At 39.9% G+C, this 19,467-nt stretch overlaps 1 protein-coding gene across 18 annotated transcripts in view; it reads left to right on the plus strand.

Annotated features, from left to right (window-relative positions):
* LOC120863639 (core histone macro-H2A.1) overlaps window positions 1-19,467 on the plus strand; it is an 81,607-nt gene that overhangs the window by 40,010 nt on the left and 22,130 nt on the right. For 10 of the 18 annotated variants that reach the window (XR_005721039.1, XR_005721041.1, XR_005721043.1 and 7 more), the window contains exon 5: window positions 15,732-15,842. Coding sequence is in view for 12 of the 18 variants with exons in the window: in XM_040240054.1 (XP_040095988.1) it covers window positions 15,732-15,842 (111 nt within the window). In the remaining 6 variants the exon portion in view is untranslated. The remainder of the gene's footprint in view (window positions 1-15,731; window positions 15,843-19,467) is intronic. The other 8 variants (XR_005721042.1, XR_005721044.1, XM_040240056.1 and 5 more) reach the window with 1 other exon arrangement.

The raw sequence follows: 19,467 nt of genomic DNA on the forward strand, positions 1-19,467 counted from the left end.
GTCTGGCACACGTCAACTGTTTCTCTTACTCCCGTGGCAGTTCTTGTTCATCTTGGCACGTGAGCTGCTTTAGTATCTCGTGGGGTGACCCCAGTTACTGATACTGTAAACAGAACCAGTGTACCCAGTTCTCTGTGGATTGCTCCTTGTGTCCATTCTGAGAACCCGTGCCGTGGTGGCCATCACTGTGCCTGGGTCTCTGTGTGCAAGTGCATCTGTAGGAGAAAGGCCTCCAGGTGGACTTGCTGGAGGAGACAGTGTATGTTTAACCTTGATGGCTATCACTCACATATACAGCATATTATCCCATTAAGAAATTTTGAAAGTTGCCTATTGTTTTCCCGTTTGACACTGAGTAGTTGAAGGAAGATGCATGCATGCGATCCATGTTTTCTCGTCTGCGTGTGCTTGCTCCCCTTCTTGGCAGTGAGGGTATAGCACCTCGGTGCTCAGGGAGCTCTGGTCTGGTGAGGGAGGCAGAGTCGTTGCAGAAGCGGGGTGGGTGGCGAGTGGCTCTCTGCCATGGTAAAGTGGAGTGACAGTAGGGCAGCATCGGCTGACATGCGTGGTCGGGGGAGGCTTCTCTGGGAAGGCAGCATTGAAGGAGAAGGTGTCTGGCACTCCAGTGACAGAGAAGAGAGCTCCTGGCACAGGGCGGGCGCACACCTGACTCCTCCCAGAGAGAAGGGGCAGGCCTTCGTGCGGGGTCCCCAGCACATCATAGAGACCTGGGGACCTTTCTCAAAATAGAACACTGAAGATTCAAAGGAAACTATGTCTGAATCTTCTAGGTTGAGACCCTTATCAGAAGGCTCGCCAAGATTCACAGGATAATCTTTAGGGCATCGCCAAGAAGATAATTTTTGCCAAAAATTCTGATAAAAAGTTATCTCACCTCAGATTTTTCAAATACATATCCATGCTACTGCCTCAACTTAACTCCACCCTCATGTGTGAATCACTCTCCTTGATCAAGAAAATACACTTGCTCCTTTTTGCCTGGCAAAAAGCCCAAGATGATTTTGGGAGAGTGCCTCTTTCTTTTTTGAGAAATATTTTAAACTGCAAATGAGGGATGAATGTTCTGGTAAGGGATTCCAAAGAAAGGGATGGGTTCTTTTGTGAAGATGCCATCCTTGGAAAATTTTGCTGACTTTTTAATGAAATTTCCAGAGTTTCAAACATCAGAGCAGATGAGACTTGGCGAGATCATTAAGATATTTTTTTGTACAGTTCTGTGTATTCCTGCCACCTCTTCTGAATATCTTCTGCTTCTGTGAGGTCCATACCATTTCTGTCCTTTATTGTGCCCATCTTTGCATGAAGTGTTCCCTTGGTAGCTCTGATTTTCTTGAAGAGATCTCTAGTGTTTCCCATTCTATTGTTTTCCTCTATTTCTTTGTATTGTTCACTGAAGATTGCTTTCTTATCTCCCCTTGCTATTCTTTGGGACTCAGTATTCAGATGGGTATCTCTTTCCTTTTCTCCTTTGCCTTTCACTTTTCTTCTTTTCTCAGCTATTTGTATAGTTAGTATTCATCGTCTCATATACAAAAAAAAAAGTTTTTTCTCCTTGTGATAACAACTCTCAGGACCTGCTCTCAACAAATTTCCTGTGTCTCATACAGCAATGTTAACCATGGTCTTCATGTTGGATATTACATTCCTTGTATTTATCTGATAACTGGAAGTTTGTACCTTTTGACCACTTTCCTCCAATCCCTCCTCCCTGAACCCTCTGCCCCTAGAAACAGATCTTATCTTTTTTTCCTGTGAGTTTGGTTTTCCTGTTACTGTTTTTTTAAGATTCCACATACAAGAGAGATTATACGGTATATATGGCATTTTAATTTCTCTGACTTATTTTACTTAGCAGTGCTGTCAAGGTCCATCCATTTTGTCACGAATGGCAGAATTTCCTTCATTTTTATGACCGATTAATACTCCTTTTTGTTTATATAGGGGTGTGTGTGTCATACTTTATCCATTCTTCCATTGATGGCCATTCTGGTTGTTTCCATATTTCTGTATCTTGGCTATTACACATAATGCTGCAATGAACATGGAGTGCATATATCCTATTGCAGACAGATTCTTTACCAGCTGAGCCACCAGAGATGCCCAAGAATACTGGAGTGGGTAGCTGATCCTTCTCCAGCGGATCTTCCTGACCCAGCAATCGAACCCATTTCTCCTACATTGCAGGCGGATTCTTTACCAGCTGAGCTACCAGGGAAGCCCTTATATCCCTTTGAGTTAGAGTTTTTGTTTCCTTTGGATGAATTTTCAAAGTGGAATTGCTGAATCATGTGGTAGTTCTATTTTTAATTTTTTGAGGAACCTCCACAATGTTTTCCACAGTGGCTGTTCCCATCAACAGTGTACCAGGGTTCGCATTTCTCTACATCCTCACCAACACTTGTTATTTCCTGTCATTTTGATAATAGCCACTCTAACAGGTGTGAGGTGCTATTTCATTATGGTTTTGATTTGCATTTTCCCCTCATCATTAGTGATGTTGAGCACCTTTTCATGTACTGGTTGGCCATTTGTGTGTCTTCTTTGGAAAAGTGCTCTTGAGTTTTTAGCTCTTGCGTTGTCAGAGTTTTTATATAGGTCCATAGGTTGCCTTTTCATTCTGTCAGTTGTTTCTTTTGCTGTGTAGAAACCTTTTAGTTTAATATAGACCTACTTATTTATTTTTGCTTTTGTTGCCTTCTCTTCTGGCATCAACTCCAAAATCATTGCCAATACAAGTATCAAAGTGCTTACTGTTTTCCACATGGAGTTTTATGGTTTCAACTCTTATGTTCAAGTTTTTAGTCTATCGTGAGTTGATTTTTGTGTATAGTGTAAAATAGGGTGCAGTTTTATTCTTTTCCATTGCTTGTTGAATTTCCCCAACAGTATTTATTGAAGACACTGTCCTTTCTCCATTGTATATTCTTGGCTCCTTTGCTGTGAATTAGTTGACCATAAAGGCCTGTGTTTGCTTCTGGGCTTGTTATTCTGTTCATTGTCTGACTTTGTGCCAGTACCATACTGTTTTCATTACTACTGCTTTCCTAGGTAGTTTGAAATGCGAGAACATGAGGCCTCCAGATTTGTTGTTCTTTTTCAAGACTGCTTTGGATAGTTGAGGGTCTTTCATGGTTCCACACAGATTTTAAGTTTGTTCTATTTCTTTTTAAAATGCCATTGGAATCTTTTTCACATTTAACTTTTTTTTTTTAATTGAAATATTATTGATTTATAATGTTAATTTCTGCTGTAAAGCACTGTGATTCAGTTATACACACACACGTTTATATATGCATTCTTTTAAAATTATTTAAGAGCACATTTTTATCTTTTAAATTTTATATTGAAGTATATTTGATTTACATTGTTGTATTAGTTTTAGGTGTACAGTGAAGTGATTTTTGTTATACACATGCCTATTCTTTTATTTTTTAATTGGGGTATAGTTGCTTTACACTTTTGTGTTCGTTTTGCTGTGCAACAAAGTGAACAAGCTGTGTATACATATATTGCTTCCCTCTTAGACCTCCATCTCTCCCCCACACCCCATCCATCTAGGTCACTGCAGAGCACTGAGCTGAGTTCCCTGCTTGGTCATTCTGACTGATGTGAAGTGATAGCTCATCGTGGTTTTGATCTGCACTTTCTGTAATAATTGGTTATGTTGAGCATCTTTTCATGTGCCTTTTGGCCATCTGTATGGGCTTCCTAGTGGCTCAGTGGTTAAAAAAAAAAAAAAAAAACCACTTTGCCTACAATGCAGGAGTTTGCCTGCCAAGCAGGAAACATGGGTTCAATCTCTAGGTCAGGAAGATCACCTGGAAAAGGAAACAGCAACCTACTTCAGTATTCTTGGCTGGGAAATCCTATGGACAGAGGAGCCTGGCAGACTACAGTCCATGGGGTCACAAAAGAGTTGGCTATGACTCAGTGACTAAACGACAATAGTTGTCTTCTTTGGAGAAATGTCTGTTTAGGTTCTTCTGCCCATTTTTTGATTGGGTTGCTTTTTTGTTATTGAGCTTCATGAGCTGTTTATATATTTTGGAGATTAATCTTTTGTCAGTTGCTTCATTTCCATATATTTTCTTCCATTCTGAAGGTTGTCTTTTTGTCTCATTTATGGTTATCTTTGTGCAAAAAGCTTTTACATTTAATTAGGTCCCATTTGTTTAGTTTTGTCTTTATTTTCGTTAGGAGGTGGGTAAAGAGAAAATCTGCTGTGATTTATGTGAAAGAGTGTTCTGCCTGTTTTCCTCTAGCAGTTTTATAGTGCCAGGTCTCATGTCTAGATCTTCAGTTCATTTGGAGTTTATTTTTGTGTATGGTGTTTTTGTTGTTGTTCAGTCTCTCAGTCGTGTCTGACTCCATGGACTTCCTGCCGCACGCCAGGCTTCCTTTTCCTTCACCATCTCCCAGAGTTTGTTGAAATTCATGTCTGTTGAGTTGATGATGCAATCCAACCATCTCGTCTTCCATCGTCCCCTTCTTATGCCCTCAGTCTTGAGGGTCTTTTCCAGAGAGTCAGATCTTTGCGTCAGGTGGCCAAAGTACTGGAGCTTCAGCTTCACCATCAGTCTTTCCAGTGACTATTCAGAGCTGATTTCCTTTAGGATTGGCTGGTTTGTTTTACTTGCTGTCCAAGGGACTCTTAAGAGTCTTCTGCAGCATCACAATTTGAAAGCATCAATTCTTTGACATCCAGTATGGTGTTAGAGAATGTTCTCATTTCATTCTTTTACATATAGCGGTCCAGTTTTCCCAGCACTGCTTATTGAAGGGACTGTCTTTTCTCCATTGTATAGTCTTGCCTCCTTTGTCATAGATTAAGTGTGTGGCTTTATCTCTGAGCTTTCTAGTCTGTTCCATTGGTCTGTATTTCTGTTTTTGTGTCAGCACCACACTGTCTTGATGACTTTGCTTTATGCTATTGTCTGAAGTCAAGGAGCCTGATTCCCCCAGCTCCATTTTTCTTTCTCAGGCTTGCTTTGGCTATTTGGGATGTTTTCTGTTTCCATACAAATTATAAAATTTTTTGCTCTAATTCTGTGAAAAATGCCATTGGTAATTTGATGGGGATTGCATTGAACCTGTAGATTGCTTTGGGTAGTATAGTCATTTTTGCAATATCAATTCTTCCAATCCAAGAACATGGACTATCTCACTATCTGTTTGGGTCATCTTTAATTTCTTTCATCAGTGTTTTATAGTTTTCTGAGTACAAGTTTTTACCTCCTTTGGTAGATTTATTCCTAGGTATTTTATTCTTTTCATTGCAATGATAAATGGGATTGTTTCCTTAATTTCTCTTTATGATCTTTTATTGTTAATATATAAGAACAAAACATTTCTGTGCATTGATTTTGTATTCTGCAACTTTACCAAGTTCATTGATTAGCTGTAGTAGTTTCCTGGTGGTATCTTTAGGATTTTCTATGTATACTATCATGTCATTGGCAAACAATGACAGTTTTACTTCTTTTTCAATTTGAATTCCTTATATTTCTTTTTCTTCTCTGATTGCTGTGGCTAGGGCTTCCAAAACCATGTTGAATAATAGTGGTGAGAGTGGACACCTTTGCCTTGTTCCTGTTCTCAGAGGAAATGGTTTCAGTTTTTCACAATTGAGAATGATGTTTGCTGTGAACTTGTTGTGTGTGGCCTGTATTGTTGAAGTAGGTTTCCTCTATGCCCACTTTCTGGAGATTTTTTTTTTTTAAGTCGTAAATGGGTGTTGAATTTTGTCAAAAGCTTTTTCCGCACCTATTGAGATCATATAGTTTTTATTCTTCAGTTTGTTAATGTAGTATATCACAGTGATTGATCTGCAGATATTGACAAATCCGTGCATCTCTGGGATAAATCCCACCTAATCATGGCATATGATCCTTTCGATGTATTGTTGGGTTGGTTTGCTAGTATTTTGTTGAGGGTTTTTATATCTATATTCAGTGATATTGGCTGGTAATTTTCTTTTTCTGTTATATCTTTATCTGGTTTTTGGTATCAGGGTGATGGTAGCCTTGTAAAGTGAGTTTGGGAGTGTTGCTTCCTCTGCAGTTTTTTGGAAGAATTTGAGGAGGATGGGTGTTAATTTTCCTCTAAATTTTTAATAAAATTCACCTGTGAAGCCATGTGGTCCTAGACTTGTGTTTGTAAGGAGTTTTTAAGTCATAGTTTCAATTTCAGTACTTGTAATTGGTCTGTTCATATTTTCTATTTCTTCTTGGTCCAGTCTTGGGAGATTGTACCTTTCTAAGAATTGTCCATTTCTTCTAGATTGTTTATTTTCACTGGCATATAGTTGCTTGCAATCGTCTCTTATGATTTTTTATATTTCTGTAGTGTTGTAGCTTCTTTTTCATTTTTAATTTTATTGATTTGAGTCTTCTCCCTTTTTTCCTTGATGAGTGTGTCTAAAGGTTGGGATTTGATAATATCACAAAAACACCTCTCCTACCATCTTGTTGTGGCTTCTTTTCTTTGAAAATAGCTTTTTTTTTTTTGGTGGGTTCTAGTATTTTTTGTCACTGGTTGTTCAACAGTTAGTTTTGATTCTGATGTTTTCATGAGAGGAGGTGACCGCAGGCCCTTCTATTCCGCCATCTTGCAGAGATCTCTCTCCATTGGAATTTTGATAGGGATTGTAATGGATCTGTCAATTACTTTGGGTAGTATAAACATTTTAATGGTATTAATTTTTCCAATCCTTGAGCATAGAATATCTTTCCATTTACTTGTGTGTTTAATTTCTGCATCAATGTCTTATAGTTTTCACTGTGCAGGACTTTGACCTTCTTGTTTAAGTATAATCCTTGGCATTTTATTCCTTTAAATGTCATAAATTGTTTTCTTAATTTCTGTTGATGATAATTTCATTATCAGTGTATGTTTTGAAACACCACATAAAACCGTGTATTGATTTTTTTGTCCTGCAACTTTACCGAATTCATTTATTTCTAACTTTAGAGGTTTTTGTGTATAATATGTCATGTTCAAATAGTGACAATTTTACTTCTTTCTTTCTGAGTTGGATACCTTTTCTTTTTCTTGCCTGGTTGCTGTGGCTAGAACTTCCAATACTACATTGAGTAAAAGTGTCAAGAGTGTGTATCCTTGTCTTGTTCCTAATCTTAGAGGAATCTTACCATTGAATCTGATATTAGCTATGGGCTTGGCATATATGGTCTTTATTATGTTGGGGTATGCTTCTTCTGTACTTACTTTGCTGAGGGTTTTTCATCACAAATAGATGTTGAAGTTTTTCAATTGCTTTTTCTGTATCTATTGATATGATCATGAGTTTTATCCTTCATTTGTTGATATGGTGTATCACACTGATGGATTTGCAGATGTTGGACCATCTTTCTATCCCTGAAGTAAGCTCTACTTGATCATGGTGTATTATCTTTTTAATGTTTTGTTGAATTCAATTTGCTAATATTTTGGTGAGCATTTCTGATCTGTGTACATTAGGGGTATTGGCCTTTAATTTTCTTTTGGTGTCCTTGTCTTGTTTTGGTAGGATAATACTGGCCTTGTAAAATAAGTTTGGGAGTGTTTCCGACTCTTCTATATTTTCTAAGAGTTTGAGAAAGATTGGTATTAATCCTTCTTTAAATCTTTGGTAGAATTCACCAATGAAGCTGCCTGATCCTGGACTTTTGTTTATTGGGAGGTTTTTAATTACTGATTTGACCTCTTTAGTAGTAATGGGTCTGTTCAGACTATCTGTTTCTTCACAATACACTCTTGGTAGGTTGTATGTTTCCAGGAATTTATCCATTTCTAGGTGTGTTTTTTTTTTTTTTTTTTTTAAATTTCTCTTGGTTTTCTTCCTATTGGTTGTTCAGTAACATGTTGCTTAACCTTCAAATATTTGTGATTTTTTTTCAGTTTCCTTCCTATAATTGATTTCTGGTTTTATACCATTGTGGTCAAAAAAAGATACTTTATGATTTCTTACATTTATTAACACTTGTTTTGTGGCCATACATGTGGTCTATCCTGGAGAATGTTATATGTGTACTTGAGAGGGAGTGTGTATTCTGTTGCTTTGGGTGGAATATTCTATATGTATCTTTTAAATCCATCTGGTTTAATTTGTTTTTTAAGGCCAGTGTTTTCTTACTGATTTTCTGTAAGGAAGATCTGTCCATTGATGAAAGTGGGGTATAAAGTCTCCTATTGTAATTGTGTTGCTGTCTATTTCTTCCTTTAGGTCTGTTAATATTTGTTTTATATACTTAACTTGCTCCTATGTTTGGTGCATAAATATTTACAAATATTATATCTTCTTGTTGGTTTGATTTGTTTATCATTATGCAGTGTCATTCATTTTCATGGCAATCTTTTTCTGCTTTTTAAAAAATTTTATTTAACTGGAGGCTAATTACAATATTGTGGTGGTTTTTGCCATATATCAACATGAATCAGCCATGGGTGTATATGTGTCCCACCATCCTAAGCCACCCCCACCCCACCCCTCTGGGTTGTTCCCAGAGCACCAGCTTTGGGTGCCCTGCTTCATGCATCGAATTTGCACTGGTCATCTTTACATACGGTAATATACATGTTTCAGTGCTATTCTCTTGTATTGTCCCACCCTTGCCTTCTCCCACATAGTCCAAAAGTCTGTTCTTCACATCTGTATCTCTCTTGCTGTCTTGCATATAGGGGCGTCATTACCATCTTTCTAAATTCCATATATATGTGTTAATGTACTGTATTGGTGTTTCTCTTTCTGACTGACTTCACTCTGTACAGTAAGCTCCAGTTTCATCCATCGCATTACATCTGACTACAATGTGTTCTTTTTTTATAGCTGAGTAGTATTCTATTGTGTATATGTACCACTACTTCCTTATCCATTTGTCTGCCAGTGAATGTCTAGGTTGCTTCCATGTCCTGGCTGTTATAAACAGTGCCGCAGTGAACATTGGAGTACACGTGTCTCTTTCAGTTCTGGTTTTCTCAGTGTCTATGCCCAGCAGTGGGATTGCTGGGTCATATGGCAGTTCTATTTCCAGTTTTCTAAGAAATCACCACACTGTTCTCCATAGTGGCTGTACTAGTTTGCATTCCCACCAAGAGCATAAGAAGGTTCCTTGCTCTCCGCACCCTCTCCAGCATTTATTGTTTGTAGACTTTTTGATAGCAGCCATTCTGGCGTGAGATGGTACCTCATTGTGATTTTGATTTGCATTTCTCTGATAATGAGTGATGTTGAGCATCTTTTCATGTGTTTATGAGCCATCTGTATGTCTTTGGAGAAATGTCTGTTTAGTTCTTTGGCCCACTCTTTGATTTGGTTGTTTATTTTTCTAGTATTGAACTGCATGAATTGCTTGTATATTTTGGTGATTAAGTCTTTGTCAGTTGTTTCATTTGGTATTCTTTTCTCCTGTTCCGAAGGCTGCCTTTTCACTTTGCTTATAGTTTCCTTTGTTGTACAGACGCTTTTAAGTTTAATTAGGTCCCATTTGTTTATTTTTGTTTTTATTTCTGTTACTCTGGGAGGTGGATCATAGAGGATCTTGCTGTGATTTATGTCAGAGAGTGTTCTGCCTATGTTTTCCTCTAAGAGTCTTACAGTTTCTGATCTTACATTTAGATCTTTAATCCATTTGAGTTTATTTTTGTATACGGTGTTAGAAAGTGTTCTAGTTTCATTCTTTTACAGGTGGTTGACCAGTTTTCCTAGCATCACTTGATAAAGAGATTGTCTTTTCTCCATTGTTTATTTTTGCCTCCTTTGTCAAAGATAAGGTGTCCATAGGTACATGGATTTATCTCTGGGCTTTCTGTTTTGCTCCATTGATCTATATTTCTGTCTTTGTGCCAGTACCATACTGTCTTGATGACTGTGGCTTTGTAGTATAGTCTGAAGTCAGGCAGGTTGATTCCTCCAGTTCCATTCTTCTTTCTCAAGATTGCTTGGCTATTTGAGGTTTTTTGTATTTCCATACAAATTTTGAAATTATTTTTTCTAGTTCTATAAAAAATACCATTGGTAGTGAGAGAGTCATTTCCTAGGCAGGTTGATAAGAAGTCTAGGGGTCCGCAAGGAGAGAGGGGTCTGGAATTCTCAAGGAGGAAGAAAGGACAAGCTTTTTTTGTCCCTCTACATTCCTTAGGATTATATAACAATAATGTATCCTGCTTGAAGACAGTCTCTGTAAAAAACCTTCTGGCTAATCCTGTTATCTTAAGGTGTAAATTATGGGAGTAGGTCTAGTGAGGTCTTTACAACCTCCAGACATTCTTTTGATTCACTGTAATAACTAATTAGAGAATATATAACTCCATGGCTAACACTAGCAAAGGGATACTCTTCCCGCCCCCTTCTGATGCCTATGTCAGAAGCTTTCTCTGTCTCCTTTCAGTTCATTTCAGTTAAGTCGCCCAGTTGTGTCTGTCTCTTTGCAACCCCATGAATCGCAGCATGCCAGGCCTCCCTGTCCATTACCAACTCCTGGAGTTCACTCAGATTCACGTCCATCGAGTCAGTGATGCCATCCAGCCATCTCAATCTCTGTCGTCCCCTTCTCCTCCTGCCCCCAATCCCTCCCAGCATCAGAGTCTTTTAACTTTATTACACAAAAGCTCTGAACAATCAAGCCTCGTTTCTGGCCCCGGATTGAATTCTTCTCCTCCGGAGGCCAAGAATCCTGGCGTCTTTGCGTGGTTCAGCAACAACCTTTCAGTAGCTTGATAGGGATTGCGTTGAATCTATAGATTGCTTTGGGTAGTATACTCATTTTCACTATATTGATTTTTCCAATCCATGAACATGGTATATTTCTCCATCTATTTGTGTCATCTTTGATTTCTTTCATCAGTGTTTTATATTTTTCAATATATAGGTCTTTTGTTTCTTTGGGTAAATGTATTCCTAAGTGTTTTATTCTTTTCATTGCAGTGGTGAATGGGATTGTTTCTTTTGATTTTCTGTAAGGAAGATCTGTCCATTGATGAAAGTGGGGTATAAAGTCTCCTATTATAATTGTGTTGATGTCTGTTTCTTCCTTTAGGTCTGTTAATATTTGTTTTATAAACTTATTTGCTCCTATGTTGGGTGTATAAATATTTACACATATTATATCCTCTTGTTGGGTTGACTTGTTTATCATTATGCAGTGTCATTCATTGTCTGTTGTTGTTTTAAAGTCTATTTTGTCCCATAGAAGTATAGCCACCTTAGCTTTCTATTGATTTTTATTTGCATGGAAAATGTTTTTCCATCCCTTTACTTTCAGTCTGTGTATATTCCTACATCTGAAATGGGTCTCTTGTAGGCAGCACATCGATGAGTGTTATGTATTCATCCACTCAGCCACTCATTGTCTTTTGATTGTAGAATTGAGTACATTTACATTTAAAGTAACTATTGGTAGGTATGTACTTATTCTCATTTTAATTGTTTTTGTCTGTTTTGTACTCCCTCTGTTCTTTATTTTCATGCTTTCTTCCTTTGTGGTTTGATGATTTTCTTTAGTAGTATGCTTACATTTCTTTCTTTTTGCATATCTACTCTTGGCTTATTCTTTACTTTGAGGCTTATGTATAACAACATAACAGTCTATTTAAAATTGATAATAAGTTTGATCCCATTCAGAAGCTCTACATTTTACTCTTCCTTCCATTTTACATTTTTTTGCTTGTGTGTGCTTGCATGCGTGCTAAGTTGCTTCAGTCGTGTCCGACTCTTTGCCACCCTGTGGACTCCTCTGTCCATGCCAGGTTCCTGTGTCCATGGGATTCTTCAGGTAAGAATACTGGAGTGGGTTGCCATGCCCTCTTCTGGGGATCTTCCCAACCCAGGGGTAGAACCCATGTCTCTTGTGTCTCCTGCATCGGCAGGCAGGTTCTTTTCCACTAGCACCATCTGGGAAGCCTCTTCTTGTGTGTGTCCTTAACTAATTATTGTAGTTAGTTATTTTTAGTACTTTTATCTTTCTAACTTTTATGCTAGCTTTATAAGTTAATAATCTACCACCTTTGCTATGTATTTGTAAATCTTTACCAGTGACACATACTTTTGTAAATTTTCCTGTTGGTAAATTAGTGCCCTTTCCATTGAGCTTAAAGAAGTCTTTATTATTTCTTGTAAGGTGAGTTTAGTGGTGATGAACTCCTTTAGCTTTTGCTTGTCTGGAGAACTGTTACCTTTATTCTTCACTTCTCAAGTAGAGCTTTGCTCGGTAGAGTATTCTTAGTGGGAAGTTTTTTTTTTAACTTTTAGCACTTAGAAAAATCAAGGCATTTCCTTCTTGCTGCAAAGCTTTTGCTGTAAAATCTGCTGGTAATTTTATGGTTTTCTTTGGGTAACAAGTTGTCTTCTCTTGCTGTTTTAAAGACTCTCTCCTTATCTTTAACTTTTGCCACTTTAACTATAATGTGTCTTGGCATGGATTTCTTTGCATTCATCTTACTTGGAACTGTTTCAGGTTCCCAGCAGGATCTTCTTTTTTATGGCTAAATAATATTCCATTGTATGTATGTGTATCACATTTTCCTTATCTGTTTACTTGTTGATGGGTACTTAACATTGTTCCCATGTCTTGGCTATTGTAAGTAATGCTCCAGTGAACATGGGGTGCAGCTGTCTCCTCATATGTTTTCACTTCCTTTGAATACATTCCCAGAAGTAGAATTGCTATAGCACATGGTAGTTCTATTTTTCATTTCTTGAAGGATCTTTATATTTTTTTTTCCGTAGTGGCTGGACCAATTTACAGTATGGGGCAGCAGCTTTAGTGCAGATGACCATATGCAGATGAATGCTTGCTGAAAATTACCAGTTTTGTCACAGGCTAAGCTTTGTAACCTGACTGCATAGGCAGCTGCTGGCTTGTATGAGGGGCACAGGGAGCCGTTCAGGCCCCTCCTCCCAGTAAAATCAGCTCCAATTCCCAGATGCCTGAAATTCTATCATTTAGGGCTTTCTGACCTCTTAAAATTCATGTATCCTTGGACAGAAGCAATAAATCTTTGTCTATTTATCAACTGCACTCCATTCCCAAGCATTTACTGAATATCTCCTGTATGAATGGTGTTCACTGGGTAGAGCATTGGCTTTAACAGTGTTTTGCTTGTATACTTCCTAAAGCAGTTTTGAAAATCTTTATATCTCATACATCTAAAATTTGACAATTAAACTTCTCATACTAATAAATTTAAATATATATAAAGGGCATAATTTGATATATAATAAATATTGAAATTTAAAAAGAAAGCTCTTTCATTGCTCATTTAAATGTATCCAACTAAATCTAATTACTGTGATGGTTTGATATACCATAAAATACACAAGCAGGCTCTTTTTTTTAACAGTTGGAAAATCTACATCATTTTTCTCCTTTGAGCCCTTGTTTCCCTTCCCTTTCCCCAGAAAATTTTATCCTAACATAATACATTTCTCTTTGCTTGTACTGTGTTAGCGATTTGCCCAACAAAAATAATGAACATAAATTTAAATTCATTTAAAAAAAATTTCCTGTGATCATAAAAGCACTAAATGTTATGGTTTACACAGGATTGGATAGTTATCATCTTTATTAATAATACACAGTTGATCAAGCTGATAAATACTTGACACATTTTAACTATTGAGAAAGTAAAAGTTTTTGAAGCTGTATCATGTCATAGTATTCAAGGAGATAGTTTTTTCAATTAACTCAAGTACCCTAAGATGAAAGTTGCTTATTGTAAAAATGAATCATCATCCTATATTTTTATACTTTTAGGTGCAGTGCCTGGAAAGTCTTGCTCACAAAAATAATTAAATGGGAATGGAAAGGATTTTGTTATAGCAACATCACTCAATCCTCTGAACTCTGAGTTACATGCCAACAATCACATAGTAATCTGTCATCAATTTGTTTTAATAAATGTTTTATTTTAGAATTGTTTTAGATTTATAGAAGTTACAAAGCGTGTATAGAGAATTTCTGAATATCCCTCACCTAGCTTCACTGTTGTTAACATCTTCCATAACCCTGGTACATTCATCACAACTGAGAAACTGGCACTGGTACACTACTGTTAACTAAACTCCATCAATCCTTTCTTTAATGATGAGTCAGCTGCTAACTCGGTTTGCTATTTCTTCAGTTTTGTTGAAAGCACAGAATTAAAAACATCTGACTTGTGAAAGGATTTGTCATCCAGCCTTTGCCTTTCTTGTTTCCTGGAAAGTATATCAAAAAAGGCTTTACTAAGACTTACTATGTAATTGTTGATTATACGTGTTTCTCTTTTACTTGTCAAATTTGATACACTCAAATTGTTAGGAAATCCAGAATAGTGATAATTTTAATAGATCTTTGCTAATACCATGTCTCTTAATAAAATGCTTTCTGTCTTATCATTTATATAAACACCTTGGAGCATCAAATTTAGCTCATTTTATAGAAGATGTTCCAGTTTAGCCATGTAACCTAAATGCCAAACCAGTCCTTATTTTTAAAGCACTTAGTAAAACTAGACCTTACTTTTCAATGTCAGTAAAAATGTTAATATGTTAATGAATTTGAGTGTTAAAAGGGCAAATGGATAGGGCACGGGCCTTGCCCTGAATTTACTGTCCAGATCCTTCTTTCAGGAAGGCATAGCCACTTATATTTCTCACCCCCTACTTTCTTGATTTGCTCCCATTAGACCATCCTTCAGGAGTGATGTCCTTTTTGATAATAATTGGGGGAAGAAAAATGTGAAGTACCTACACAAAAATTGCCATTGTGCTCACCTTCCTCACTCGACAATATATCTGAATATAAAATAAATCCCCAAATGAGCCAAAATATCCATTTCTAATACACGCCTCATCCTTAAGAGAAATGAAAGACTGAGAAAGGCATGCATCCCTACTGGAAGGGTGGTGTGCCACGCAGTATCCACTCTTGGGAACTGAGAAGTGGTTGTGAGGGGAGGCCCAGCCTGAAGCCTTGATTGCTGCTTAGACCACTCTTAGGACTGATCCATTTCAGGAAGAGGTAGAGACTTTAGGAAGCTGAGGATCTGGAGAGTAATTATACCTCTCTACACAACATACCCTTGCAAGGCTCTTGGAAACCCCAGGATGTACATTCTTCACTGTGAATGATGCCAGAAAGAGGCCCAGGAGTCTGCCAAGATTCATGCCCACTGCTGGGGGTTGGGGCATTTCAAGGGGGCAGATCAGCTCACCAACAGCCCCTGTATGGAGACTTCTCCAAGGCAAGTCTTAGTGAAAGAAAGTGGGAGAATCTTACCTCGTGAGCTGGAGGGGCTTGGAGGGTGATGGTCCTTGGTCTGCTTTTTTGGCTCTTTGAGAACTAAGTACCCAGAGCAGTTTGTTTTTTCCTCTCAGATATGAATACTGTACAGGCATCTAGAAAGTGAAGACCCTGAATTAAGAGACATTTGCTTGGTCTACAGTTATGCAAGTGTTTCTGTTGTAAATTATCACTGTGAAGTTTTGCCTTTAAGTAGCTTATTTTTTTTTAAGACTCTAAAGTGATGAAAATACAATTTAGCACTGTGTGGAATTCTTGGACTTGAAAATAGGCCTGCAGCCCCCAAATGCTGAGAGCTGGTAGTGATTTAGTTTCCTGTTTTCTCTTGAGTATTATGGGCAAGGCTTTCTTTTCACCTGTCTGTTAGAAAAGCCCAGATTCACGTGGCATCCACCTGTGCGGGCCTCATACTGACTCTTCTATTTGTGTAAGAAGAAGCAGGGAGAAGTCAGCAAGGCCGCCAGCGCCGACAGCACGACCGAGGGCACACCCGCCGATGGCTTCACTGTGCTCTCTACCAAGAGCCTCTTCCTCGGCCAGAAGGTAGGCCAGCGCTCTCCCCAGTCTGCTCACGTGCCCTGGGACTGATGGGTGCCTCTCCCAGCAGAAAAGCTGCCTGGGGACCACTCCTGGCCTCGTGGGCTGGTGGAGAGAGTAGGGGCGGGCAGCTTTAGGAAAGAACTCGGGGAGGGCTGGGCCAGGTGCTGAGGGGAGATTGGCAGGTGGGGAGAGGAGATATGGTGGTGAAGAGGGACAGGAGCTCCTGTGGGGTTGGAGACACCCTGGGCTCAGTCTGTGGAAGGAGCTGCGTACGTGGGAGGGCCTGGTCATCCTATAATCCTGACCAGAAAGTCAAAACCAGGGCCTGGAAAGAGAAAGCTTTAGCTGGCAGCCCAGGCATTCTGGTGGATACTGGAGGTGGAGCCTTGATCCAGGGGCTGGGATTGTTGCTAGACACACCGTGCCACCTGAGGAGTCCTCAAGCCAGTTGTTTGTGTGTTTTAACCACGGGCAGTATGTTTTCAGCTGCCCCAGTGGTGCCGATTTGCCAGGACACTACATGGTTTTGTAACAGATGATTCACTTTTGTTGAAAATAAAAATGATGCAAAGGCTTTTAAGACCTCAGAAGGAGGGTTAATATTTCTATTAACACCAAAAAAGGGGGTGGAGAGACAGTGGGAATTATTTGGCTGATTTTTATTTTTTATCCTACATTAAAAAGTATTAAAGGCATGGATTTGAACTTCCACGTAAATTGCATTTAGTTTGAACAACTTGGTCCTGAAGCTGCATCATTTTTAAAAGCTCACCGTCAGTTTTCTTTTGCATCTCAGTGACACCGTCCTGCTCACTTCATTGCAAGCCTCCTCCTCCCCCTCCCGCTTCCTGTCACTAATTGCACTCAGGCTCTCATGATGCAATTCCTGTGGTGGACTCTGTGTTCCAGCAAATAACCATTACAGTGTACATTTTATAACCATTGTCTTCTGTATTTTGTATGCATTTTTCAAAGGGAAAATATAAGCAGCACTAGTTGTCATCTTAAGGTCTGGGGCTTTGAAAGTTTTTTTGTGTAAAATATTTTTTATTGATAAAATTTCAGCACAGCAGTGAAGGCAACCACCTGGGTTTACTTTCACCCTTTAACCTGTCCTTTGGGTAATATATTGAAAGTTAATGTGACCTGTCACCCATATTGCTTTCGTTTGAACTAAAGTGTGAAAAAGCTCTGCGATTTAAGGACTAGCTCCAGTGTGCTTTAGATCCCAAATGCTATTAGCCGGGACTTGGCAGCCTGTTAAACAGGTACAACAGTTCAGCCCAGGAGCCACCCGCTCCCTCACTCCTTGCCTTGCCCCACCCTTGGGTGCCTCTCCCTTCCCTGTGTTCTTCTTGCTCTCTCCTGCTGTTTACTCCAAAACCTGCCTCAGATCGGAACTCCTCGCACCCCCTTGCAGGATCCCTACAGTGGCAGTACTCGGCCATACGGTGCCTGTGTACACATGGAAACGTGGGATCAGGGCCTCATGTGCTGCATATGAGGCCTGGGAGGGAGCCAGCAAAGGCTGCAGATCCATGGCTAGCACTGCTGTGACCAAGCAGCACCGCCTGCTCCGTGCTGGGCACAGTCTGGCCTCTGACCTCAGGGTCAGCACCGCAGGCAGGAAAGTACTGGAAAGTACAAATCCAGTGAACACTGACTACACCCGACTTAGGCTGCAAGGGGAAGTCCAAAATGTTGTAGAGAGGCACTGATACTCTATAGAGTAATTTACAGGTGTGTTATCTAATACTATATAGGAAATACAGGAAGATGGAAGCAGTGGGCTCGACAGTAAAGCTAACGTGGCTGTTCAATATCTTGACTTTCGGAGGGAAAGCCTGAAAGGATGGGCTGAGCTGGAGCCCAGTGTAACATGGTCAGCTGTGAGAGAAGGGGCTGAGTGCAGAGCCGGAAGAAACACCCACCTTCTTTCCCATCCAGCTTCATGACCCCAGATACACACATCCAGGATGAGCTACCCCAGACCCAGTCCTGTAGGCACCCTTTAGCAGAGTAAACTGTGTCTCCCCAAAAGTGCTGTCACAGAATAAATCAACATCTCAAGTCAGCCGGGGCACCCTGTTAGAAAATAGTGTCCTTGGAACCCTGAGCCCCTGCAGCATGAGAAAGGGAGTAAATATTCATAGTTAGCAGCATTACTTAGAAGCAATACTTTCTGGCCCTCTGTTAGTTTTTACTGTCGGGTGAAAGTCATGGCATTTAGTGCAAAAAGGGCCTGAGTTGTCAGACTGACACACGGGAGTTTTCACACAAAGCACATTTTAAAATGTCATTAGTACAGGCATTAATTTGGACTTGGATTTTTGGAAATGTTTCAGAAAGGGTACTTCACAGTGAGGGCTGTATGGTACCCTGTGCTCTACAAGTCTTGTTCCCACCTGTGGCAGCGGCACCGGTGCTAGAGCAGTGCAGGCAAGCTGAGGGCAGAAAGGTGATGCTGTGCTCACTCCAGTCCTGAAAGGCACAGCTGCTGAGCTGCCCACAGGAGAAGCTGGCCCAGGGCTTACGAGCCGGGGCTCTAACTGTTGATGATGATGTATTTCACATACAGCTGTCTCAGGAGTAATCACTCTCATTATTCTTTGATTTTACCCAGGGTTCACACACATCGTTGAATTGTTTTCAAAAGGGAAACAGTGCTGTGAATCCGGGTTGACTAGATGTGTTTGCTTTGTGATTCAGTGGAGATTCTCAGTGTCTTTTCAGAGATTTAAAAAGCTTTATGTTCAAAAGCAGTACTTCCAAGGTGTATTATGAATCTTCTTCAGTGGTAGTAAGTGATGTAGACTTCCCTGGATGAGTCAGTGTTCCTAGAAGCGGCTGGGAAGGCGGTGTCAGGAGGGCATGCGTGTGTGCCCTCCCCGCCCGCGTCGCACACTGTCAGGATTGCAGCCAGACCCCTGTAGGCTGCTCGAGGCGGGGTAGGCACCAGGGGTTTTCTTCCTCAGATCCAGACACCCAGGTCCCGGGGGCTAGGGAATAGTGAGGAGAGGGAGGGCTCTTGAAGCAGCAACATGGAGGAAAGGCCCACCACCCCCTTCCACCCTACGGCAGACAGTTGGCTTCTGAGACAGTTTAGGACACGGGCAATCCCATGCTTTTCCTCCAGCAGTGTCCTGAGTCCTTATCCTCGGGTGGCACATTCTAGCCTGAAACGCACCAGATGCCACCACCAGGCCTGAGCCTCTGGGGGATTCAGACCAGGCATACTAGTGGGCTGGGCAGCATAGCACAGAGGAGGAAACCCCTTCACCTGAGAGGCCAGGGCAGGAGTGGGTCCTGAAGCAGGCCACGGGGACACGTACTCTGTGAGGAGGTGGAGACAGTTCTGTGAAGGACCTCTGCCTCTCCATCCACCTTAGTTGAAGTGGACCCTGGGGACAGGAGAAGAGTTCCATTTTATGTGGTGGATACAGGGAAAGAAGTCTTCCTTGTCCATTGTAAGGGAATGACAGAGACAAAGCTTGGACTATGACAGTCTATACTCAGTGAGTCATTCAGATAATCCTTAATACTGTTATTCCCTAAAATTGAATTTTTGATCACATATGTTAAAAAAAAAAAAAAAAAAAAGGATTGTACTGCTTCCTTTAGCCAAGGA

Source organism: Oryx dammah, unplaced genomic scaffold (assembly GCF_014754425.2).
Source record: "Oryx dammah isolate SB20612 unplaced genomic scaffold, SCBI_Odam_1.1 HiC_scaffold_5, whole genome shotgun sequence".
NCBI classification, from domain to species: Eukaryota; Metazoa; Chordata; class Mammalia; order Artiodactyla; family Bovidae; genus Oryx; species Oryx dammah.